This window comes from Mirounga angustirostris, unplaced genomic scaffold (genome assembly GCF_029215605.1).
Source record: "Mirounga angustirostris isolate CCGP_5_RB_7025 unplaced genomic scaffold, mMirAng1.0.hap1 SCAF_7, whole genome shotgun sequence".
In the NCBI taxonomy this organism is placed as follows: Eukaryota; Metazoa; Chordata; class Mammalia; order Carnivora; family Phocidae; genus Mirounga; species Mirounga angustirostris.
The window spans coordinates 18,785,588-18,812,439 of record NW_026991715.1 but is presented as its reverse complement, the minus strand read 5'-3'; the positions used below and the strand labels follow the sequence as shown (position 1 = coordinate 18,812,439).

At 36.2% G+C, this 26,852-nt stretch overlaps 1 protein-coding gene and 1 pseudogene across 3 annotated transcripts in view; both read right to left on the bottom strand.

Moving 5' to 3' along the window:
• Window positions 1–1,884: 1,884 nt before the first annotated feature.
• LOC123855706 (protein FAM3D-like) lies at window positions 1,885–10,440 on the bottom strand (annotated as a pseudogene).
• Window positions 10,441–10,589: 149 nt separating this feature from the next.
• The window catches only part of SNX2 (sorting nexin 2), a 53,736-nt gene continuing 37,473 nt past the window's right edge, over window positions 10,590–26,852 (bottom strand). For 2 of the 3 annotated variants that reach the window (XM_045891609.3, XM_064595826.1), the window contains exons 8-15: window positions 24,532–24,607; window positions 23,246–23,359; window positions 22,896–22,989; window positions 21,075–21,280; window positions 13,635–13,778; window positions 12,347–12,427; window positions 12,182–12,253; window positions 10,590–10,747 (exon numbers count right to left, since the gene is read on the bottom strand). In XM_045891609.3, the coding sequence (XP_045747565.1) occupies window positions 10,697–10,747; window positions 12,182–12,253; window positions 12,347–12,427; window positions 13,635–13,778; window positions 21,075–21,280; window positions 22,896–22,989; window positions 23,246–23,359; window positions 24,532–24,607 (838 nt within the window). In that variant the 3' untranslated portion in view covers window positions 10,590–10,696. Of the gene's footprint in view, window positions 10,748–11,513; window positions 11,598–12,181; window positions 12,254–12,346; window positions 12,428–13,634; window positions 13,779–21,074; window positions 21,281–22,895; window positions 22,990–23,245; window positions 23,360–24,531; window positions 24,608–26,852 lie in introns of all 3 variants that reach the window. The other variant, XM_064595825.1, reaches the window with a different exon arrangement.

Sequence of the window (26,852 nt, the reverse complement as noted above, 5' to 3'; positions counted from 1 at the left end):
GTCCGAGGAAACCATCTAACACGGAAGAGAGACCAAAATAGGAAAATAATTTTGAGGAAACAGAAACAGGTAAGAAAATAATCTTAAAAGTAAACTCACTAATATCCTCAGAGAGATACAGGACTTAAAAATAGGAATGGCCCAGAAAACAAAAAAGTACATTCAGAGAGTAGGAACAAAATGACAGGGATAGAATATAAGAAAAACAATGGCCCTAGTCCAGGACATCCAATATCCATGTGATGGGTCTTCCAGAAGGAGAAGACGAATACAGAAGGGAAGACATCATGAGCAAAACAACTCAAGCAAATTTCCAGAACTGAATGTCATGTTTCCAGATTGAAAGCACCCACACTGGATGAAAACAGACATACACAACAGCAAATCTCTGTAAGATTTCAGAACACTGGCGATAAAAGAAGATCCTACAGACTCCAGAGGGTGGGCAGGGTGGGAGTGGGAAACAGCTTATACACAAAAGATCAGAAAACAGAATGGCTTTAGAATTCTCAACAGCAGCACTGGAAGCTAGAAGACAATGAGGCAATGTGTTCAGAATTTGAGAGAAAGTGATTTTCAACATGTACTCGCTTAAATTATTGATTAAAAATTAGGTAAAATGAAGTCTCAAAAGTATGGCTTTTATGCATCCATTTTCAGGATACTCTATATCCACCAAAATGAGGGCTGAATCAAGAAAGGGGAAGGCATGGGCTCTCAAGAATAGGAGGTAAAACCTGGGGAAAAGCAAAGGGAATCTTCAGAATTACCACTGTGGGCCAGGTATAAAAAGATCCAGACTAGGGGCGCCTGGGTGGCTCAGTCGTTAAGCGTCTGCCTTCAGCTCAGGTCATGATCCTGGAGTCCCGGGATCGAGTCCCGCGTGGGGCTCCCTGCTCGGCGGGAAGCCTGCTTCTCCCTCTCCCTCTGCTGCTCACCCTACTTGTGCTCTCTCTCTCTCTCTCTAATAAATAAATAAAATCTTAAAAAAAAAAAAAAGGTCCAGACTAGAGCAACCTCACTCCAGCAACATTTTGGGAGCTGTCTTCACAATGCTTTCTGCCATATCTTCATTTCAACCTACAAAAGCACTGCAGAATACACTACAGCAACACAGGAGAATAAGCGAAGAAAGAGGAAGGCATGAGACCCAGGACGTAGGGACTAAACCCCAGGAGAAAGCTAAAGGCACTTCCAAAGCCAAAAGTAGGGGACATCCAAGAAGACAACAGGTCCAGAGAAAATAGAAGTCCCCAGGAGACTTTGCTTACAGAAAACAATCAGGCTAGATTACCTGATTGTGAGTGGTCTTGTGGGAAAATGGACTAAGAGACTATGTGAAAACATGGGAAAAATTAGCACTATATTTTAAAAAATGCACCAACCAAATGAAAAAAATCAAGGCATGTTTTACCTCAGGAAAAAAGTAGGAAGTCACTGAAAACAAGGGAAGTCTGAGAAGGGAAGTCTGTCACAACCAAGAGGAGCAAAAGGAGACAAGAAGACTAAATGTAATGTGGCATCCTGGATTGCATCTTGGAACAGAAAAAGGACATTTAAGGCAAAAGCTAAGAAATGTGAATAAACTATGGCCTCTAGTTAATAACAATGTAATTAATACATTAACTCTAACAAATGTACTATACTAATGAAGATGTTAATAATGAGTTAAGGAGATGTAGAGTAGAGGGGAACTCTATATATACTATCTTCACAAGATTCCGTAAATCTAATACTGTTCTAAAAAATAAAGTTTAGGGAGGTGGGAGGGGGATGGGGTAACGCTGGGGGATGGGCATTAAGGAGGGCACTTGATGTAACGAGCACTGGGTGTTACATGCAACTGATGAAATCACTAAATTCTACCCTGAAATTAATAATACACTTTATTTTAACTAACTTGAATTTAAATAAAACAAAAAAACCACAAAGCAAACAAAAAAGTTTATTTTTTAAAAAAGAAAGAAAATCATGATTAGATATACAACTTTCCTTGATGAACAGTATTTACATAGGCACAATATTGCAAGTATTAAATACTGATTTAACTGGAAATTGTTAACCTAACTACACTTGAAGTGTGGGGGGGTGGCATGAGGGTGTGAGGCAGACAGATGGCAGAGGAAGGCAACTAAACGTCCATTTGCCATAAAAAAGGTAAGTAGATGATGTCTAAAATTGACAACTCAAAAAATAGCAGGACATGCACTTTACTTAGAAATAAACGGTAGAAGAACAGCTAAAAATAGAGTTTATCTTTTCAGGAAAGAGATTGGGAAACTGGGGCCATGGGGGGCAAAGAAACAGTCTATTTTGTCATTTAGCCTTTCCAATGCTAGTTTATTTTTTTCTCACTCATGTTTATATAGAAAATTTGGTTTATACATATTTTTTGAACATTTTATTTTTAAGTAATCTCTACACCCAACGTGAGGCTTGAACGTACAGCCCTGAGATCCAAGAGTCACATGCTCTACTAACTGATCCAGCCAGGCACCCCACAAAGACCCTCACCCCTGCTCATGCTCTGTCTCTCACTCAAATAAATAAAATCTAAAAAAAGAAAAAATGCCAACATAACACTAACAATATCATTTTTGAAACTTAGGTTTCCTCCTTTGACTACTTTCTTCTTTCAGCGTATCATTGCATCTACATCTCTCAATTTGTGCCTGTCTCATTAGTCTTCTAAATTCTTATTTTGAAATCCCTTTCCCCTTGACTTTCTCTCACACCCGTCAACAATCCCTAGTTCTGAATGAATCCAATCATGTGAGGTCCTGCTTTCTCATGGCTGAAATGATACTTTCTTTGGTTGGCTTCCCTGTAAATTCATGATCTCCAGACTCATTTTTTTTTTTTTTTTAAGATTTTATTTATTTACTTGAGAGAGAGAGATAGCGAGAGCAGGAACACAAGCAGGGGGATTGGGAGAGGGAGAAGCAGGCTTCCTGGCGAACAGGGAGCCTGATGCGGGATCATGACCTGAGCCGAAGGCAGACCCTTAATGACTGAGCCACCCAGGTGCCCCCTGTGTCCTGCTCTTGATGCAAATTTATCCTCTCCACAGGGAGCTTAGAAGGGGACAGCTCCCCTGGTCTAAACCTCTCCCCTCTGGTGGGGAGCCTGCTCAAAAGGGCTTTTATCCTTGAGGTCTTTGGCCCCTAAGACCCAGCTATCTCTGAAGCCCAGCTGCTTTGCATAGGAACTGCCCAAGGTGGAGAGGAGCTTCCTGGTCTCATCATTCATTTTGGTTCCTGGGTCATCATGGGAGGCCCCTAGCACCAGCGTGCCCTCTGGGATTTCTTTAAGGAATTTTACTCCAGACACTTCTGTCAGCACTGTTCCTGTGGTTCCATTCACCAGGGCAATGTTCAGGCCTCTGCCCACGTTGTTCTTCACCGGACTCACGATCACAAGGTTTTCGAAGCACATGGTGGGGGCCCACGACGTTAGCAGCTCCACCGCTGATTTTAAAGGCAAAGAAGTTGTCCAGGCAGGGCTTGCTGAGGCCACACTTGGTCCTCATGACCTGGATCTCCTCGGAGTCCAAACCCAGCCAGCGGGGCAGACGGAGAGTTTTCATGCTGAAGCTGATGTAGCTGCAAATAAAAGATCCATGCGGCGACCAGGGCAAAGATGAGGGCCAGGAGGCGAAACACACCTGACACTCTCATCTTGTCCAGGTGAGGAGCGGCTTGGGGTCAGCATTAGCCTGGGTAAGGGGCTAGCTTCTCGCTGTCCTGCCCATGCCAAGCAGGGACTCTGGCTTCAGCGCAGCGGGGTGGGGAGGGGCAGGGGCAGTGAGGCTCTTCCAGCCCCATGTCCCTCCTGGCTGAGTCCCTGACTGTCCCCTCAGCACCTGCCGGGCTCTCCTGTCTCCCGAGTCCCCAACCGGCTCACGCTGCCAGCCCGTGGGTGCTCTGGAAGCTCCAGCTCCAGTATCTTGGGCTCCAGGACCCCCAGACTCATTCTTCTTACTCATGTTTGTTTTCTAAACACGTACCATTTCCTTGACCTGCAATCTTTTGACTTACCTGTTGATATTACCCCCTGATGGCTGAATTTCCCCGCTTCCCCAGGAAAAGAGCTTTCAGTCTTTTATTTCCCAATACAAGCAACCTTCCCTTTCTTTTCATTCAGAAGTATCTCTCCTTTTTACTGAGACTCTTTCCATCTACCGGACTTCTTAACTGCCATTTTCACCTTAGATATTAGTTTTACCCAGGACTTGTCCTGGGCAAACTAATTTCATTCCATTTCTGTCTGTTCTCTGAAGCTGCTTTCAGGAACAGTCATGGTTTGAAGGGACAGAGCATGTTCACATTTCCACAACGATATAATACCTAGTTCTGACTTTTCATATTTTCACGTTGGATGTCCAAAAGTACCTCAAAGACAACACGCCCCGAAGAATTTCATCTTTCCCCAAACCTACATCTCCCTCGAAGGTCTCGGTTAAGCAAAGCAGCAGTATCGGAAGTCATCAAAGCCCAAACTCCGGGCATCATCCTAGGCAACTTTCTTGTATTTTCCTGATCTCAATCCATTGCTTCAGGGCCTGACACAAAGTAGAGACTGAACAAATATTTATCGAATGAAACTTACCCACTTTTATTTCCATTTGCTTGCACGATCTCCTTTTCTACTTCCATTGAGTGGTCAGACCCTCATCATCACCTGGCTGGCTGACTGCTGACCCATCAACCACTATCACATTTTTATTCTCTGTATTTTTTCTTCATTGTTTACTACTTCCTTTGGTCTATGGGACATATTCAAAGTTCTTCACAAACTTCCTGTGGGTGGAAATAAACTTCTCTCCCTAAGCAAGTCCCACATTTCTGTCACCCTTCTTTCCTTTGTCCCTGGGCTTCTTTGAAGGTCTCTAGCTCATTTCTTGACAAGACTCATTTGTAGTGGGGATAGTTCTGAACTTTTATTGGCTGAATACAAACTGATTATAACTAGAAGCATCCGCCCCGCTCCATTTCTGACCTTCAGCCCCAGAGCTCCAAGAGCAGATCTCAAGGGTGGTGTTCTGAGAGGAAACCCCTCTGGTAAGCCCATTTATCTAGTCACGCACATACCCATTTTATTCAAGAAGCCCAAATACTGGTGAAATAACCAAAATGCAGGTATTTCACTCAGCTGGAGATATTACTAAGATATTACTGGATACGTAATAGCTAATATTTATTAAGCACTTGCTACTGCTGAGAAATTCACATCAATTATCTTAATTCCCTTAAGGAGCACCTGAACAAGTACTATTTGTACTCTCCATTTTACAGATATGGAAACTAAGTTTTATAGAAAAATAATGAGCTCAAAGTCAATGATGTAGATTCTTGAGCCAGCGTTTAAACTGGTGGGCTACATGCATAACTATATACATCTTGTGGCTGTACCATACTAGGTTCTACGAAAACTAACAAGGGCAGAGTCATTCCTTAAGGGGCATACACACTAGTCAAAGCAGGAAGGCCAGACAACCATCAGATATAATGCAACAAAGCCATCCGTTAGTACGGTCTGAAAGGCACAAGGTGTTACTAGAGTCCTTCTAGTTAGGAGTCTAAAAAGGATATATGGAAGATGTGGACTTTTTAAATGTGGCCTTAAAGTCTAAAGAATGGACAGGATTTAAATGATTGCTGGCAAAAGGGAAAAGGTTAACTCAGACAAGGTAACATCAACAACAGCACTGACCCAGGGAAGTTGGGAGCATGCTCACAAGACGGGGGCATCACGTGATTAAAGCAAAGGGTAAAGGGTAAGACCAGGACAGGCAGTAGTTTGAGACCAGATTTTGTATCATTTGGAACTTTATCTGTAGTCTGTAGGGAGGTCTCCTGAGAATTTCTGTGCATGGTACCGTGGTTAAGAATTCTTTAGAAAGGTAATTTTAGTAGCAGATTGTTGCAGGACTGACAGAGCAGGGGGAGTGAAAGAATGCGCATTTCGTAGGAGACTTAAAACAGTTCTGGTACCTGGTCACAAGATCCAGACTCTGGGAGAGAAATAGTAGGAATGAGAAGGGAATACATTTCAGAAATAGAATCAACTCAAGTTGGTCTTGGCAAAATAATGGTACCTGAACAATGTAAACGACAGCATTTTTAAAAAGCTTGTTTTATGTCTCAACTTGTTTCCCAAGAGGCTGGGAAACATTTTTAACTGAAATTTAGAAACTAAGCTGTTTGAAAGCCTACTGTGATGCATGCACACAAATATTTATGTACACATACAAATCCACACACACTTACATAGTGAGAACATCTGAAATAAAGATCTAGTAAATACAAGTTAAAATCAAGAGATAGCTTGAGACTTGACTATGGAAGCAATAAGGCAATTTATTGTTTAGTTTTGTTAAATTTTGTCTGATTTTAGTTTTTATTAAACAGTTACATAGGTGTGTGTATATATATATATATGTATATATATAAATTTAAAATAGAACCTTTTTCTCAAAGTACTCCCTTAAAGCAGTATATCTCATTAACTGGCCTTAATAAAAAAGATAATTTTCTGTGTATTAACAGTGGGCAGCTTCACCTTAATTGGCTTTAATTACAAAGTTTCCATTTGACCCAGTTAATTTAAAAAAATACTTTGAATTATTCAATCCTTAAAGAATTTTTTAAAAAAGTTATGTGACGAGAGAAAGGAAGATGAGCATTTTTAATTTCTTCCCATATGTTAAAAGATTAGACAGCAAGCCACAGCTTTCCTGTTTTGTACAATCTCTATTCTCAGCCCCTTCTGAATTAACAGTTTGAATAAATGAATTCTCTGTATCCCAAAGGACTTCCTAGAATTACATATGTTAATGATTAGAACAGGAATCTTGAAAAGCTTATCACACATTTTCAAGGAAGAATGTTCACAGATGGTTAACAGAGGGAAAACAGGAAAAACTGGTTCAACCATAATGATTTAAGCTCTGGATCTGCTCATCAGTGAGAGGAAGAAGTTGTACTACAGTCTGTAAGTGGCTTCTGGCAAGATAGTGCTACAATGTATTCACAGTGGATACCAAGTATCCATTATCTGCGAGGAACTAAACTACAAAGTCTTGCACCTAGATCGTACCTGCCCTTGAGAGCAACAGCTACTAGTCCCTTTTATTTCACTTCAAATTCTTCACTGGATGTGAGATGGTGAATAAACCAGCTGTTGGGAGTTAGCCTCCATCTCCACAGGCATTGTTCAACCCTGCACTGTCCAGTATTGTAGCCACTAGCCACGTGACAACTAATCACTTAAAATGTGGCTAGTGTGCATGGAGAGGTAATGTAAGTGTAAAATACACAGTGGATTATCCAAGATTTAACAGGAAAAACAGAAGGTAAAATATCACAATAATCCTTGATATATCGGATCACATGTTAAAATAGTATTTTGGAGCTACTGGGTTTAAATATTTAAATTAACTTTGTTTCTTTTATTCGTTAAAATTTGGCTAAACTTACAATTACTTATGTGGCTCACATTGCATTTTTCTTGGTCTAAACTCTGAAGAACCTTATCCACAGATTACTATGACCTCTCTTCATAGCCCTGATTATAAAAAGCAGAGTAGTCAGCAAGTATTCACATTACGTAGTTCCCCTCTTCTTGCTAATTCTGTCTGGCCAACCATTTACCTTCATTATTACTCAAAACCATATCCTTCACTGTGAGGGTTAGCAGTGATACTTAACAGATTCTAGATTTTGTATAAGGAAGGGGATGGTGATTCTATTCAAAGTCTTTTTTTAATACTTTGAAACAGGCACTATGTCACATGGAGAAATACACACACTTCCAGACTAATGAATAGGACATGAAAATGCCTGCACAGTTCCCAAGCCAGTGAATGGACTTTTTACATGTGTTCTCCTTCCTCCTCACTACCTTTAAAACAAGATGACTTTTGCTCGGCCTATCAGTAGTTACTATTACTGAATTTCTGCTGTCCATCCTTGACTCCTGTGAGTCATGTGACTATCCAAGCAGGGAGCTACAGCAAGGAAAGTGAAGTAGCCATCAGCCTCAGAACTAGTCATATTCATTAAGACAGAAGAATGGGAGTCTTTCTAATGCTCTTAGACATCAAGAAGCATTTTTTAAAAGAATATAGTCTTACTTCTCTATTCACCTGATTTCATTCCTTCAGAAAAACTGGATTTTGTTAAAAGGTTTCTTAAAAAACCACTCATGAAACAACTTGTACAAGAACTTTGTAAAACTTTACTAGATCTGGATAATAAAATAAAAAAGTTTAAAGAAGAGCAACAAATTAAACAAGGGTATTCTGAGGCTAGTATAAATACATATGCATGTATAAAACGAGCTGGATAGTTGAAAATAGCTTGTCAAAAAATACCATTAGGAAAACATCCTTTTAGGTTTTAGAAATCCTATTTTTACACACAATTTTGTTCTAGCTTTGTTTTATTAACAGGTGATTTTGAGTAGAATTTGATTTTCTAATAGAGTAATACTGATACTGAAGTTTGGTATTTTAAGCAAACTATTTTAAAGTGGAAAGGCACTTCAGGAGTCTTATACCCTTGTCTTACAGATGAGTTTTATGTGATAAGGCCAAAGTCACATAGTTACAACGTGACAGAAGCAAGACTGAACACGTGTATGCTGACTCCAGATTCAGCTTATCCCACGTAATAGGCTTAGTACTTCTTTATCTGATTTAAGAAAAAAAAAAATTCAGCTCTATCCAAAAGACTATGTTATCAGCACTATTAATGCCCTTGTTCTATTTACTGCAGTGAAAGTATTTCAGTAACATGAATAGATGTTAAGATTGATAGGTGGAGGTGGGCTGAGTGCTGAAGATACTAAAAAGGTTGGTAGCTATCAGAGGCTCATATAATTTACTTGATATTTCCAAAGATTCCTTTTTTAATGAGGACTGTCAAGAGGAATGAAGACTGGAACGGGGTCAGTGTCTGTTACTCTCTTCGGCTTGATCAAGAATGGGAATATTTATTATTTTATTTGGAGTTGTTGAATACTCTAATGAACATACCACAGAGGAATGGAAGATTTTGACTGGAATAACTAAGTTATTAACCTACTGTATAAACTGTATCTTTGGAAGTAACGTAACGATGGAGGTTAACAGTAAAACATCATTGTAGATTTTGCTCAGTATTAATGGGACAAGAGAGCATGTGATATATATTACTATGAATTGCTCACTCCTCAAAAGTTTCTAAGTTATCTCTAACAGAAGTCCTATTTCTGCTCCAGTTTCTTCTTCTTAAGGGAGCATATATTATTTTGCATCTTCCAGCATTTTCTTTTCCTGTTCATCAAGTCCTTCTTATTAACCTATTATGTGTTAGGTACTCTTCCGAGTTCTAGGAGTCTAAAAATCAGTAATGTCTACAGTAGGCTTAAAACTTCAGCTAAAACAAGTGAAAGCAAACATATCTGAGAATACTCTGATATATTAATTGTATCCAGTAAGTGCTGGAGAGGACTCAGTTACACATAACCATATTTGACTTCTCTGGGAGGTGTAGCTGGTAAGCTTAAGAGGGGCATCTTGAAGAACACTTCAAAAAATGAAAACTGATGCCAGTCATAACTTAAACTTTTGTAAGCATCAAGGATTAGGTAACAGCCATCTGAACAAGATATGGTATCAGTAAGAAGGGTGCCAAAAACAAATTTCATTTTACTTCAAATGTGCTTTCTGTTATCCTTGGTTATTCACCAAATCATGGGGAATTTTAGCATGGTACCATTCATTATCAGTTATGACCATAGATGATCTAACCTTAAGTTTAAAATGAAAAACAGAAAAGGCAAGGAATAAATTAAAATACACACAAGTCTAGGACTTTGAAGACAGAAGATGAGCAAAATCACAGGACTTGTAACAGAAGCACAAAAATACATTTTTTCCTAATTCCTAAATTGGACACTGGTAATAGGGATGAAAGTAAAACAAGTAAAGGGAAGTATTCATTCTCTCCTTTACTCGAGACAAGAGCATTTCCCAGAGTAGAATCAAAAGATAAATGTTCTTTGGTTTATGATGATTTCAGAAGAGAACTTAACCTTCATTTAGTCATTTATAGTGAAAGAGTTCAGCTTTTTCTGGCAATTAAAAAAAATTAATGGATAACAGCATCACCTACGTATATCTAGTAACAAGAATTTCTTGTGATTAAAAATGCTTTTAAAAGATCTCTAACATGTTTACATACCCAAATAATTTGTTACTAATACTTCACAAGGAATATCGTTTTATTACTGTAATCACGAAATCATAGTTTCTGTACAGGAATGTATAAGTGAACATCAATCAATGCATTGATAACTCACTCCATAAAGAGGGCAAACACACTACAGAATGTATTGTAAAGAAAAAATACTATAAAATTTTCTGGCCTTGCAGTGCACTTTTTAGTGCAAGTATTTAAGACACAATAGTGTTCAATTCAGCAAAGTACTGCAGAATGTCATGCCACAGTCCGCTTAATTCAGAGAGGGTCAGGACATGCAGCTTGTAATAAAATGTCAGAGTATATATATATACATATATATGTATATAAAAAAACCACATGTAATTCATAAAATATAGAGTGGTTTATTTAGATGGTTTTAAATGATTTCACTGTGGAATTCAGCGTAACTGGAACAAACATCCAAGATCTTCGTAACAGAAATCTTCTTGCTAGGCAATGGCTTTGGCTTCAGGCAAGAATGCCTCCCAGTATTTTATCAGCTGCGGATCATAACCAAAGATATTCTAATTACCTTTTTGTCATTTACATGCATATATTCCGTCCAGCATATAAAATGTCTCTACGAGTAACTAATAACGATTAACATTTACTGAAGTCTAGTTCTATGAGGGATCATTTAAATTTCCCTATCTGAAGTCTGTCAATATAATTCATGTATAAATTAATTACTACTGGCTTATTTCAGTTTTTGATGGAAACGATAAAAATTTTAAAAAACCTTATAACTTAAGATTTTCTTTGTTTATGCAAAATTGTATATAGAAACAGATTGTTAATATAAATGAGACTACCTTAAATAATAAAACTGCAACGAACCTTTCCAATATAAAGTGATAACATACCCTAATTCAGAGGATATTCACATTTTATGTTACACTAGCCGAAAACAATGAAAAAAAGGTGGGAGAAAAAAAGTATTAGGCAAGAAAGGGACATGTGGTCTTCTTTTGAGAGTAGAAGGAATTTGCTTCAGTGTTTCTTCCATAGTCCATAGAATTAGTGAAAGTATAAAGTTACATTTAAAACAATTCATTTAAAAACAAATTCATATAAATTATTTTTTAATGAAGTATTTAAAGACTAAATATAATCTGAAGGTATAATGTCATCTCTCAATTAAAAATCAGTCTATTATATATTATATAAGTTCCTAATCCACATATTTTAAAGCTGGATAAAGAAATTCTTCTATTCAAGACATTAAATAATTTGATTACTCAAATTTATATTAAAGCATACTATTACCTTGTTATAGATTTTAATTAAAACCCATGGTCTGTACTCTAGTTAGGGAGACAAATGCCGTCTGTGGCATCCCATCACCACCAACTACACACAAAATAAAACAAAAATCACAATAATACAAACCCCCCAAATCTTAAAAAAAAGCCAATTTTTAATTTTAAGTTCTGTTATGGAAAAGAACTTACTGAAGAATTTACTCAAACAGGTGTGATCACTAGGGAAGTAACACTAGGAAGACAGAAAAAGGGAAACGCTGTTCAGCAAGTTTCTCCTTGCCATAATCTGGGGAAAATGTATCCCAACTGGAGTTCAGGAGCAGAGGCAAAAACGACCTGAGAATTTCCAATTTAACTACCATGTTTTCCTCTGCGCTTATCAGTTTACTCCATTTCTTACTCCTCCATTAAGTTTAAAAATTCCTTTTTAAAAAAAATATTTTATTTATTCACTTGACAGAGAGAGAGCACAAATAGGCAGAGCCGCAGGCAGAGGGAGAGGGAGAAGCAGGCTCTCGATCCCAGGACCCTGGGATCATGACCTGAGCCGAAGGCAGCCGCTCAACCGAGACACCCAGGTGCCCTAAAAACTCTTTTCTCCGACATCTTTAAAATGAAAAAGTATACCAAAAAGTTCTAGAAGTTTGTTAAGTTATAAAAAAATTAGCTTACCTGTTGCTGTGTTTGTACTAATGATTCTAAGTACTTGATAATAACAGTTTTAAAATCTTTCACTCGTTCTTTCTGTGGTACAATAAAGAAGAAAGTCTATCAGTACAAAACTAAATTTGAGTTTACTACAAAATCACAGCAAAAAAATGATGTCATTATACTCGCCTCAAATCTTCCCACTTCTTTTCGAATTGTTTTAGAGATCTGTTCAAAATCTCTTTCTCCTTGTTGTACTTTTGCCTCCCACTAACAGAAACAAACAAAAATGCACATATTTTTAATTCCTGTAAGGAAAATATTATAGAACTAGCTGTCACAATCACTGACTTAATGTCTGTAAACCCTGAGGAAGCTCAATAATGGCAAAGCCCAATTTAGGATCATTCAAACTTTTATTTAATTTTTCATTACTAGAAATGCCTATCAGCTTAATTTTCATTAATATTTCACTGTCAGATATACTCAAGATTAGGATATTCTAGTACTTAATCAATTATAATCTCCACAGCTTAATTAAATACAACTAAGACAGATGAAAAGATTTTGAGTATAAAATTCACTATCAATTTAGCAGTGTTGGGGTAGTTTTATCATTTCCTTTTGATATCATTAATTATTCCATAATGTATCAACAACATTCTTTCAAGTTCAAGAATACATGTTCACCACAATTTATATGCCTATGGAAATACTTTAAGAAAACTATACGACAAACATTTAAAAACATTTTTCAATAGTAAAATGTTCGGATTTAAAAAAAAAAGTGGAATTATGGTCTACTGAAGACCTATTGGTAAACATAAAGTTCAGTACAGAAACAACAAAACATTGTGATTAGTGGCCAATGGAGTAGCTAAAATAAAATAACTGAAACTTAAAGCAATGAAATGGTATTTTCCCACCATGTAACCAAAACAGTGGTACATACTCTTCAAAGAGCAGGTACATTTACTTTTAGTAACATAAAGGTTGTCCTACCTCTTCAATTTCCTTATTGAAGCATGGCAAAAAAAGTGTATAAATTATAATAAACTTATACAAATTTACTAAAATACCATATATAGTACATATATATGGGGGATAATGTTGCTTGGAAAGCTAAATGTGGGGCAAGTCTATGCTCTAAAACTATTCTTAGATACAAAATAAGTAATTATCTGAAATCAAACTGACCATCTCAAAAGAACTGTGTAATTATTAAATTAAAGGTTAATTTAAATCTTTTCCTTGTGTGCTTCTTTATCTGTTCCATAATCATGTGGAAATAACAAAGGGCTCTGGAGATTTTAATGATGATCAAAAAGTTAAAGTAATTCTAACACAGTTCATAAAATTATGGAAAAATGGTTAGTGTTAAATGGTTCAGAAAAAAATTTATGAAAAATTATGCATATATGAATGACTCATGCAAAATCTGAGTAAAGCTGTAAGTAAAGCATTTTATATTAATCACCTCTCTTATTTCATTTTTAGCTTGCTGTATTTTATCTGGTTTATTAGCAACCATCATTTTTGCCTCAGTTTCACGTTTTTTGAGCAAAGTAAGTTGAGCATCTTCCCATTTCTGCCAGCACTTCATTCGATGGTCAAACACACCCTGTAAGTGAATGACATAATGCTAGTAAGTGACAGTTAACACTGAAATACTTTCAAAATACTAGAAGTGCTGTGAAACTGAAAACAAACACAAAAAAAAACAAGTATTTTACACACTATTCTCATATACTGGGATAATGAAAATAAACATGCCAATATAAAAGAAACGTCCATTTTCATTTGCTTAAAAACAAGAATTAAAAAAGGCTCCTGTGACTGGATGAAACAGAACAGCTCTGAATAAACAAAAACCACATACAAGATACATTTCACTAGCCTACTGGGTTTTATATTTGACTTATAATAGGATTTCTAAGAGTTTTATGCTTTGAAGAAAGATCAATAGGAAAAAGCTGGTATCGTAACTACATTGTAAGTTTTCCTACTAAATAATATCGAAAAGCAGATTTAAGTGTTGGAAACAGACCAGAAACTGCAAAAATAAAACGAGAAAACCTATAAGACAACAGGAAGTGAAGAAAAATATGGAAGAGATGACCAACAGCAAATAAAACAAAGTAAAGGTATAACACACTTCAAAAAAAAGAAAGAAAAAGAAAAAAGGAGAGCTAGTCCTATACAAAATGAACAGAGCAAATGAGTAGGGGTGCTCGTGCGTACATTTATGTGTGTGTAAACAAACACACACAACCCACACCTATCTAGGAGACAGGACCAAAGGAAGAACTGGACAAAAAGACCACACACACACACACACACACACACACAAAACCTATCTAGGAGGCAGGACCAAAGGAAGAACTGGACAAAAGGACCACACACACACACACACACACACACACACACACACACAACCTATCTAGGAGGCAGGACCAAAGGAAGAACTGGACAAAAAGACCACACACACACACACACACACACACACAAAACCTATCTAGGAGGCAGGACCAAAGGAAGAACTGGACAAAAGGACCACACACACACACACACACACACACACAACCTATCTAGGAGGCAGGACCAAAGGAAGAACTGGACAAAAGAACCACACACACACACACACACACACACACAACCTATCTAGGAGGCAGGACCAAAGGAAGAACTGGACAAAAAGACCACACACACACACACACACACACACACAAAACCTATCTAGGAGGAAGAACTGGACAAAGGAAGAACTGGACAAAAAGACCATAACAGACCAAGTCAATCAAATCCACTAGTCCTTTCAAAGGGTTTAGCAAAACAAGAGCAGGTTGATGGAAGAAATGAAGTACGAATATGAGAGTAATTAGAATTTCAGGAGAAAAGGGGATAAACAGGATAGGAGAAATTCAATAGTAATTCCTTTCCTAATTTGATGCTGGGGATACATGTGTATTTATGTTAGTATTTGCTAACTGAACAAGTGAAGCAAGCGTTGATAAACTGGGTAAAGAAGCAGAAAGCACTAAACCAGAGTTATTTTCATTATTCCAAACAAAGAACTTTTTGGATCAAGAAACAGTAAATAAATACATGTTCTTACAGGGACTTGCTGAAGAGAAAACTATGTAGATAATTTATTCTAAAAATGTAGGCTCTTGGGGCGCCTGGGTGGCTCAGTCAGTTAAGCATCTGCCTTTGGCTCAGGTCATGATCCCAGGGTCCTGGGAGTGAGCCCTGCGTCAGGGTCCTGGGAGTGAGCCCTGCGTCAGGCTCCCTGCTCAGTGGGGGGTCTGCTTTTCCCTCTCCCTCCACCAACTCATGCTCTCTCTCGCTCACTCACTCTCTCAAAAAACAAACAAACAAAAAAACAATGTAGGCTTTGGAACAAATCAAATTTGTATTCAAATACTAGCTTTGTCACTATGAACCTGGATAAATTAATTTCTATAAGCCATAGTTTCCCCAAATATAAAAGGAAGAAAATGAGATCTTTATTAGTGGATTGGAAATAAAATGAAAAATATGTAGCAGTGACTGAACCTAGCGGATGTTTAATAATTAGCAGGTACTATTATGGATGACTTCTAAACACACACATATATATTAGAGGTGATTAACTTGAGATTTCTACTAAAAGTGCAAATAATAACAACTTAGTAACATGGAAAAGAACCATAATCAGATTGCATTCATATCATATTGTGTATTTTAAAAATGTGGGCAATAGCACTGAAAACTTCAAAGCCACCAGAAACCAAAGTATTTTTTCCAAAGACTGTACATATTTCATATTCACCAGGATAAAAGATGTCCTGGGCAAACTGATAAATCAAAGCACCTTATCTATAGGTACTTAAATCCATTTTGTTAGTTTTCTTTTGTCGTTTCATATAATTTTTCTTCTCACATTACTAAGTATATCTTACTGTCCCCTTTGCTTTTCTTATAGTTATGAGACAACATTTTCCTTAAGACATTTATTATAAATTAATTTTGCCTCAGCCATATTAACTTGGGACAAAATCACAAAAATTAAATACACCTACCATAACTAGATTCAGAAAGTCACTACCATTTAAAACAAATTCTCGCCCCTCACCCCTTACACACACACACACACACACACACACGCACCAACAAAAAATAATTTTAAGATTTATATTCCTAGTCTTTAGGGGAAGAGGGCCATATCAGTTCCTTTTTATAAACTCCTCTGTAGTAACAATTTGATTACTTAAAATATGTACCAGTACAGGGCAAAAGGTAACCAAAATGCACTCTAATTTCAATATTTGCTTAAGTTCTCAATATATATAAATTGGCTTTTTTGGTGATACACTAATTTAAACTCATTTGATCTCTGTCCAATTTATTAACTCCTAAGATTCCAGAACCATCACATATTTATTATGACAAAGATGGAGGAGCTATAAAATAAAGGTAAAACTACTAGAAGTCAGGTTATTTCTGAAAGAAAAAAGTAATCTTAGTTCTGTAAGAAGTTAACTTTTTCTTCATTTGTTTTCCTACCCACCCCTGGAATACGCACGCGCGCACACACACACACACACACACACACAAGAATCAAAACCATACTTTAATCTAAAAATGCTACCTTAAAGATCGTAACTGTAAGTCAAGATGCTAGTCTGCTCTAGTAGAACCAGTCACCCCTCTAAGAGGGACAGATTTATTACAATGACAACCCACTATGGACCTCCATTCTCCTGCCAATTTATGTTATACATTTGTATGCAAACTAGTCTAGCTTAGACAAGGCTGCAGTTGTGGACCATTTTTCCTGGCCCATCAAGACACTGCAATTTTAATTTTAATTAATATCACTTTCCAATTCACTGAATATCTGAAAGTATATGGCTCAGCTTCCTGGAATCCTAAAAGGATGTTGGTAACTTGCAGCCAAACAATGAGGCTTTTCAACAACTCCTTGGGGTACCCATCTACTGGGCTGGTTTAAAAAATATTTGATATATTTTATGAATTTAGATCCTGTGAGAATTCTTTTTAAGAGTTCTAGTGCTAAACACATTGACAACCATTATCTTCAACCCCTGACCCTACTCTAGTGGTTCAGAGAAGGCCAATACATGAGAATGCATGCAACGAGTTTACTATTTAATATGTTAGGTAACAGTGCTAGCCAAAATATGGAGTCCTGGAAATGAGAGGCCATGCACTGTACAAAGAGGAAAGCAGGAGTTTCCTGGATATAAGGCCAGGCATAGGTAATATTGTAAATGGCTGAAATCTATCTTTCTTTAGGGCCCAAATTTCGACTGGTCTTAGTTCCTTCCCTGCTTTGGCTCTACATCTAATTCTCAACGTACTCTTAGTTTCAAATTTATCATCAGAAAAGTATTTTCAGACACCTGGGTGGTGCAGTTGGTTGAGCATCCGACTCTTGGTTTCAGCTCAGGTCATGAACTCAGGGTCGTGAGATCAAGTCCTGCGTTAGGCTCTGCACACAGTGAGTAGTCTGCTTTGAGTTTCTCTCTCCCTCTTCCTCTGCCCCTGCCCCCCACTGTGCTTGGGCATGTGCTCGCTCTCTCAAATAAATAAATGTTTTTTTAAAAAGTAAGTATTTTCGATATGGATAAAAACAAAGGGGTAAGTAGTATTAAAGAGCTTTTAGAAATATATAAGACACACAAGAGAAAATTGGGTAAAGGACATGAAGAGTTCACATACACACAAAAAGAAATACAAATGGCTTATCATCTGTACAGATGCTTAAATTCACACTGACCAAAGAAATTTATTATTTTTTTTATTTTTTTAAAAAAGATTTTATTTATTTGACAGAGAGAGACACAGTGAGAGAGGGAACACAAGCAGGGGGAGTGGTAGAGGGAGAAGCAGGCTTCCCGCTGAGCAGGGAGCCTGATGCGGGCCTCGATCCCAGGATCCTGGGACCATAACCTGAGCCCAAGGCAGACACTTAACGACTGAGCCACCCAGGCGCCCCTAACCAAAGAAATTTAAACGTATACAAAAAAATACCTTCATCTTTGGGTGGAAGAAAGAACACGTATGTTGATGATAATCTCTTTGGACAGTAATATGAGAATATCTATTGAAATTTAAAATTCATATACTGTTTGGCCAAGCAACTCTACTTCTAGGTATTTTATGCCCAAAGAGTTGTTTTCAAAGAACAATATTTACAACTAGACTGATTAAATAATTTAAGGTACTTTTATATGCTATTTAACAGACATGCAAACATTAAAAAGAATGTAATGTATCAACATATGCTAGCATGGACACCTCTCTAAAATGTAATGAATGAAAAAAGTAGGCAAAGAACAGTGCATATAGTGTGTTCCTTCTTCAAGAAGGAAGAGACGGAAGGAGGGAGGAAGAAAGAAAAAGAGAAAGAGATGGGAAGAAAATTAGCTTCATACACATGCATAGCTAATTATGTAAAGACACACAAGAATCTAACAGCATTTGACTGAGACTAGCAGTCTTAGATAGAGAACTTGACCTTTTTGGGCTGTTAGATTTATTATGTCCATTGATCACTTTTTCAAATACAAATGAATTAGTTTAAAACAAAAACCAAACCAAACATAAAGAGCACAAAAATTCCCTGTCATGCTATTCTGTAATTTCTCAACTCCGTGCTGCAGATGACCTGGGCTAGTTTTCAGCAGAAAACACAAAACCAACATAAAAGAGCTTTTCTATCTCAAGGTATAGCTTGAGCACAGCTCTAACTTTCTTTTAGTCAGTGAGTCACTAATTCAGTTCTTCCCAAACTCCGTTCCATTTATGTAAAAAGATATTAAATGGAAAAGAACTCCTGTTCATATCAATTTGGAAGTCTCTGGATTAAGCTTAGTTAAATGTTTTATTTTTTACTTCTAGACAGTTGAACATTTTAGTGCTCTGTGAATCTGTAAGACAGGGATACTGTACATTATCTCCCAAACTCAGTTGATCCTGGTACCTCTTTTAGTGTCACTGTTATGCTGGGAAACATGAATCCAAGTGTAATTTCGGAGAATGTAAAAATACATAGGAAGATTTAGGCAGCATGAGGCCGGCCCAGGTGAGGCGAGGGCTCACCACCCAGGACACTAGCAGGCCATTCCCGCCAGGGAGTGTCCTCTTCTCAGCCAGTACTCCTTCCCACAGACACTGCCCAGCTTTCCTTTGTGGACCCATAGTTATTTTGAAAGGTGCTCTACTTTTTTACAGCAGCCCTCATGCTAGTGGGAATTCCAGAATGAATTCTCAATTTTCAGCATAGCAAGTAAGGAATAAAGCATGCCATCTGGCTGAGAGTGGGTAGGAGAGAAGCAGGGACCATTATTTGTGAACCGGATTTCTGTTTATCACAAGCTGCTGATATACAACGAAGTATACTCTAATAACTGCTATCTATATTAACTTCTATTTTTAAAACGATTTTATTTATTTATTTGACAGAGAGAGAGAGAGAGAGAAGCACAAGCAGGGGACCAACAGAGGGAGAAGGAGCAGCAGACTTCCTGCTGAGCAAGGAGCCCGATGTGGAGCTCGACCCCAGGATCATGACCTGAGCCGAAGGCAGATGCTTAATTGAGCCACCCAGGCACCCCTATGTTAACTTCTTTAAATAACTAAAAAGAAAAATTAATCACCAGGACTATAAAGAGTAACATCTAGGAGTAAATACAGGAAAAACCAGTAATTTACCAAACCCAAGATATCACCATTCTGAAGTGCTAAGAACCTTCTAGCAATAATTGTCACCATTAGCTTGAGAACAGGGATAAATAAATATGCAGCGTATCAATGTTCTGACTGCAGACGAATACTAATTTGATCATAGACTTTAGCTAAAAAAATTTTGCATAAGGAAGCAAGGAACAAGGTCTCATAACTTTCAATAAAAGGTAAATTCCCAGTTCCTCCGCCCCATGATAATTAATGCTCATAACAATAAATGAAAGACGCCCTAAGATCTTAAAGTACCTTCTGAAACACAGGATAGATAAAATAACACTCAGTTTAACTGTCTGAATACTGGAGATACCTGTAGAATACCAATTTTCTTTTCTTTTTTATTTTTTTTAATTAATTTATTTTTTTTTAGATTTTTTTTTATTTTTTATTTATTTGCGAGAGAGAGAATGAGAGACAGAGAGCATGAGAGGGAGGAGGGTCAAAGGGGGAAGCAGACTCCCTGCCGAGCAGGGAGCCCGATGCGGGACTCGATCCCGGGACTCCAGGATCATGACCTGAGCTGAAGGCAGTCGCTTAACCAACTGAGCCACGCAGGCGCCCGAATACCAATTTTCATTAGTTAACTCGATTACTTTCCCAACTACTCAGAAACTGAACTGTTTATCCTTAAATTTACCACTAGATAACACAATTTATTATCTAATCTAGTCCCATTTCATCTATAAATACATAGTAACTACACACTTCAGTATATGCACAGAATGTCTGCTTATAGTCCAAATGCATGCTAAAAGCCACCATTAAACATATTCACGCAACAATCAGCTCTGGTTTTGTTCTGCTTCCTGTTATACCTTTACTAATGATAACAAAGCTCATGACTAGTTTCAGTTCATGCTAGAATGAACAATAAATGCTACCAGTTAGTTGTAAACTTATACATGTAAATATGTAAGTAAATCTGTACTGGTTTTATCTTATTTGGCATTTCTTAGATCTCTTAAAAATATCAATTATATCTACTGTATTGTCCAAGTCATAGTGGAAGAAAATATTAGGCTACGAATCATCACCTTGAAACCATTATATGTATTGGTAGAACACAGAACTTACACACTTAAATACGTGCCTTATAGCTAACCAAATTCCTCTAGAAGCAAACCACAAAAGTGAGAAGAACTCAAGAAGATTGCAAAATAAAGCTTACTTTCACTGCGGCAATAAGACGAATGTAGTCACTAAGTAGTTCTGAAAACATATAAAAGTCAGCAAAAGCTTGTTCTTGATGTAACTGGTCTATCTTCTCCTCCACCTCTGCAAGCTGAGACAAAGCTCTAGATAAAGCAGTATGGTCCTCTGAGTTACCTAACATGGCGGCACTTTTAGCAAAGGCAGCTGTGTTGGCTGAAAGCTCTGAAAACAAAAAAGGATTCACTTTTAGTGTTCACTAGTAAAGTTTTTAAATATTGCAATGGTTTTTCTACCTTCCCTCTAAATTTTATCAGTTCGTGTATCATTCAAATAATTATTCTGAAATAATTAACATAAAACAAGCAGTCATTAAAATGCCTTTGGCATAAATGCCAACTGCTCAGAGCTCTACTGAAAGTTAAGAAGAACATTAAAGAAAAATTAAGAAGAACCACTGCCTATATTCCCAGGGGAGGAACTATGTTTAATAATTTAATATAATAATCAGCTTCCCCTTTCTTCCTAAAGCGCTCACTGCTTTTGTGTATTCCTGCAAAAGATAAAAGATTTTTTAATTTTTTTTTTTTAAAGATTTTATTTATTTATTTGACAAAGAGCACAAGCAGGCAGAATGGCAGGCAGAAGGAGAGGGAGAAGCAGGTTTCCCGCTGAGCAGGGAGCCTGACGCGGGGCTTGATCCCAGGACCCTGGGATCATGACCTGAGCCGGAGGCAGCCGCTTAACCGACTGAGCCACCCAGGCGCCTCTAAAAGATTTATTTTTAATTTGGAAAGCAATGGGAACACTAACAATCAATTTATACTATATTTTTTGGCTTTATACATTTATTTGAAATTGAAAATGTCTGTAATTTTTAATGAAAAAAAAAAATTTTTTTTTTAAAGCCAGGTAAAATTATACATACAATTTATAGAAATCTTATTCTTTTTTTCTTGGTGTACAACAATGCTTGAACAATGCTCAGTAGAAATACTAAAAATTTCTAAAAGAGATTTTTGAACATTATCATTTCAGATACTTCGAATAAAGAAAAACACGTTTACAGAATACATGTCATTGACTAATAACACATTGTCTAGAAACCACTGTACATTACATAAAATTCTCTAAGAACCATAAAGCCATTCCCTAAGAGGTAGAGTACAAACGGCAAAAGCTGTTATAAACTACTTTCAATAATGAGTGTATTGGTGAACTTCTGTAATTGTTTTACTGAAACGGATTACTGGTAATGGCACCTACAAAATTACTTATTAAGTATTTTAAGAACCTAACATTAAAATCCTTGTATTCTTAAAAAAAAACAATAAAAATCTCATGATAAAATTAAAAATCACAACTTAATTTTTCTATCAATTTTTAACAAACTTCCTCTCCCCAGACTTTTCAATATGGTTGTTCAAAAATGAAGAAAATAATTCAGAGTTTTCTATGAAATACAGGTACACAAAAAAAATTTTAAAGATAAATTTCAAGTATCAAATTTTTAATCTGATATTTTTAGTTATATCAGTTACTAATAAGACATCTTCACTCATTAAAGTATAAGTATGTTTAACAAAGAGTTAATCAAATGAACAAGTTTTAATCCAAAATTCAAAATATATTTTTATAAGCTCAGGATTTTTCTACCTTTCAACTGTAAGTGAGGATCAAGTAGAACAAAAAAACATTCACAAGATTCAAATAGAAAACATTCTCTTAAACTACTGCTCTCTCTTCTATAGTAACCCCAGAATGTTCATTTTAATAAAATTTAAATAAAATATTTGAATTAACTTACGGTGTTAACACATAAATAACATGGCAAACACACCTTTTCTATGACAGACCAAGGCTTCGACACTAGCATGAAGTTTCCTAAGTTGCTGATCCAGATTTTCAAATTGCTGCTGCTTTTCTTCAAACCACTAAGAAAAAAAAAATGAGAAATGGAGCTAATTTAGCAAGAACAAACCACTGTAAATTAGGTTACCAATAGCAAGGCACATTCCTTATTTTAAAGCAACAAATTAACCATGTATAACCACGGTAGTCAACTGATGTGGCTGAGAACTAAACTCAATAAGCAAATTAATATCCTATTTTCTACTTGTACAGCCTTAAAATGCAATTGTTGGGCTCATTAATTCATCTCATTATTCAAGTCGAAAAATCAGCTCTTACTGCATCCGATTCATTCATCTTGATTGTCATTTTGTTGACAGCGTCGGCAGCCTTGTTCACCATCCTCAATATTCCTGCTCCACTCAGAGCCTGTGTGTTAACTGCTCTAGGCAGCTGGAATTGAATGACAAATAAGGGCAAACAAACCGGTTAAAAGCCTGGAGGTTTAACTGGGCACAAAAGGGACTGCACACCCCCACCAAAAAGAAAAAAGAAAAAGAAAAAAAGGAGGTTGTATTTTCTTCACTCTCATACATTTCAATAGTGAGATCTAATTTCTCAAATACACTACTTGTACACTCTCAAAGGAAAACTTAAAAAATAGACTTTCCATTTGCTTTTCTTCTGCACGTTTACATTTAGATGGAACAACACACTGTTTGTCAAAATATATTAAGAAATTGCCAAGTACTTTAACATTGGCCACCTGTTTGCTTGCAGGAAATAAACTTGTTTATAAGGAAAGAAGAAGAAAGTCTGGAGAAAAATCTCCTTATGCTCAGTTAAGGACAGTGTGATTCTGTATTTTTCAAAAATTCTGGGATTCAAATAAATTTTTTTTTTTTAAGATTTTTTTTTTTTTAAATTTATTTATTTGACAGAAAGCACAAGTAGGCAGAGCGGCAGGCAGAGGGAAAGGGAGAAGCAGGCTCTCTGCTGAGCAGGGAGCCTGATGCGGGGCACGATCCCAGGACCCTGGGATCATGACCTGAGCCGAAGGCAGATGCTTAACCGACTGAGCCACCCAGGCGCCCCTTCAAATAAATTTTTAAAAAAAGTTCAAAGGGTAGTAATTAAAACTCTGAACTGTGACGAGCCCCAAATGTACCAAACATCTCAAATGTAAGGAGTAGCACAGTTATAATTTAAGCTCTTTTAATACATACATTTGCATTTCAGAACCTCAGTTAAGAATATTAGAATGTAGACATACGAACACATTCAAATGTCTCTAAAAGGAGGCCCGAATAAAATCATTTCAACGTAATGCCTAAAGCAACAACTTGGGCATTGAGAATTAGACTACCTGTAAGTCATTCTTCTAAATGTGGTTTAAAATTTTTGAAAAAGAAACTGATCATCCTAAAATTATCAATGCAAGAAGATATTCTGCTAGTAATTCAAATAATTAAAGCTAATTAGAACACTAAGCCAAAAAAATCATTTTATTCCATTTACTAATCCAACTATTTATGGAACATATATTTTTATAAAAGTTATTAAAGTAACAAACATAAATAATGAGAACATTCATATCATATGAAAATTTAAGGTAGAAATAATACCTCTGAACTTTCCAGGAACTGCCTTAAATCAGGATCCTGTAGTAAAGTTGGATGCTTTACTGTTCTTTGAAGATACCTAGATTTAAGAAAATATAAAATAATAAAAATTAGGTAAACCAATATCCTCAGTCTGCCTTCACATTAATTTATTTATACTCTTAAAAGCAACTTAAGGATTAAAAAGCATTTTATCTTTTGCAAATTCATAATTATATAAAAAGAGACATGGTAGGTCATGGAGGTGGGGGATATAGGAGAGGGTGAATAACTTACCCAACTTCACACTGCAAAGTATTAGAGTTGTAAAAGGGTATATGAATTTGTTGAATAATTTTATCTTTTGGTGAAGTCACATGTTCCCAGCTATTATTTCAGAGTCCCAACACACACATCACTATATATATTCCAATCAACTATTTTATTATTCCTATTATTACCAAAATGGAGAAAAGTCTACCAGTTTTTTTCCTTGTCAGCAGATTTAAATTATCAAATCAGTTTTGATCCTTATTTGACAAGGGCTAAATTTTCTTTAAAATTCTATTTTTAAAAAGGTTTTACTAAAAGCTTGATTCATGTTTTTCTTGTATGACACCACACAAAATAAAAATGACAAGCGCAACACCATTATTAATCACTATTAGCCCAACTTTGTTTTCCTGTAGTAGAAAGTAGAAAAGCCCAAATTTCCATCATCCATAAAAAGAAAAAAGGTCCACTATTTAATGATTCTTGTTTACTTATCTAATCCCATTTTTCAAAAAACTGTTCTTTCCCCAATGATTAACATGTGCATTTCAATTACAGTATTTTACTTAACAGTTAATATACCTTTATTCTATTTCTGCAGAACAAATGTAATCAGTAACTCTTCTACCTCATTGTAAGATTATAAAATATGCCTAAAGTTTCAGAAAAACATTGGTAACTTTCTATAAAGTCAAATTCTATACAATGGTTAAGATGAGTATTTTATCATGGCTTACATGTTAACTTCTGTTTTTATATATTTAAATAAACTTCAAGTCATTAGCCTTGACTAATAAGAAAATATTACCACAGAAATAGAGCATTTAATAGATATGTGCAAGACAACTACACTGTGGCTTAAAATATATATATACTGCCTATATTATCAGGCTAAAAACGAGATGCAACAGGAACACTAATTTTGTGTTAAAAGAAAATGTTGGTATCTTCCCACCGGAATTTTACTTACAATTTTAACCCTCAAGTTCTTCAATACTGTTATTTACTTGTGCAGACTGCGTACGGCTGAGAGCAGTTTGTTTCAGTTGTTTGTCGTAGAAGACAAAACATGTCATACCCAAGCTTGGAACATCCCAATTATTTCAAACCTAAATGTAATTACCTAATACCACTTATATTCTAAAACAGCTTTCCAAAGTGAGCTCTGTGGAATACTAGTCTCATTCAGTATTCTAGGAAAAAGAATGGTTTTACAATCAATAAAGTCTGAAATACATTACATATATATTCCTCTGGGTCATAATGGACAGCAGAATGTTAACCACTGTGCGAAGTCCTGCAGGAAATGAACCTGGCTTAACTGTGTTAAACCTTATGTTAACAAGACTCAATTGTCTACAGATTTTCCTTTTTTCACCCTACCACATATTAATTTTCTGAGGAATCATTTTGGAAAATGGTATTCTAGAAAAAGACAGTAAACCTTTACTTCTGAAGGGTTACACAGAAGTAAACAGCAATCAACCAGCTCTTTAAAAGTCCTAAATTTACATAACGTTAAAATTAAGAACAGAAACATGAAAGATTTTTTGTTCCAGAGATAATTACCTTTTAATGTTTTTTCTAAGAGTGTGAGTATGTACACAAACTCAGAGACTTTGGTTTTAACAAAAATATTACACCATTATGCTTGTAGTCGTGTATCCTTTTACACAAAACAGTAAGTTGTAGATACCTTTCTGTAGCATTAAATATTATTCTCTAATGCCATTTTTATTTACCACATGAAATTCTATCATATAGATGTACTATAACGTCGTTATTTTTTAATATTACAATGACCACTACTTTGCTTTGCAAAGTACTATCACATTCAATGGAACTTTGTTCTTCAAACTGGTTGTACCCAGTATGTCTACTTTGCTTTTCTCAATAGCACATTTTATATGAAAATTCCCTTCTTTGTAAGTGGTGTGTTTTTAAATCAGACAATTAAAGGAACGGATCTGCATTTTTTCTCCCTTCACAATCTTAATACCATTATCAATTTCAGCATTTCTTACGAGCCATGAAACTATCCTTCATCTTCATAATCCTTATGTTCATAAAGA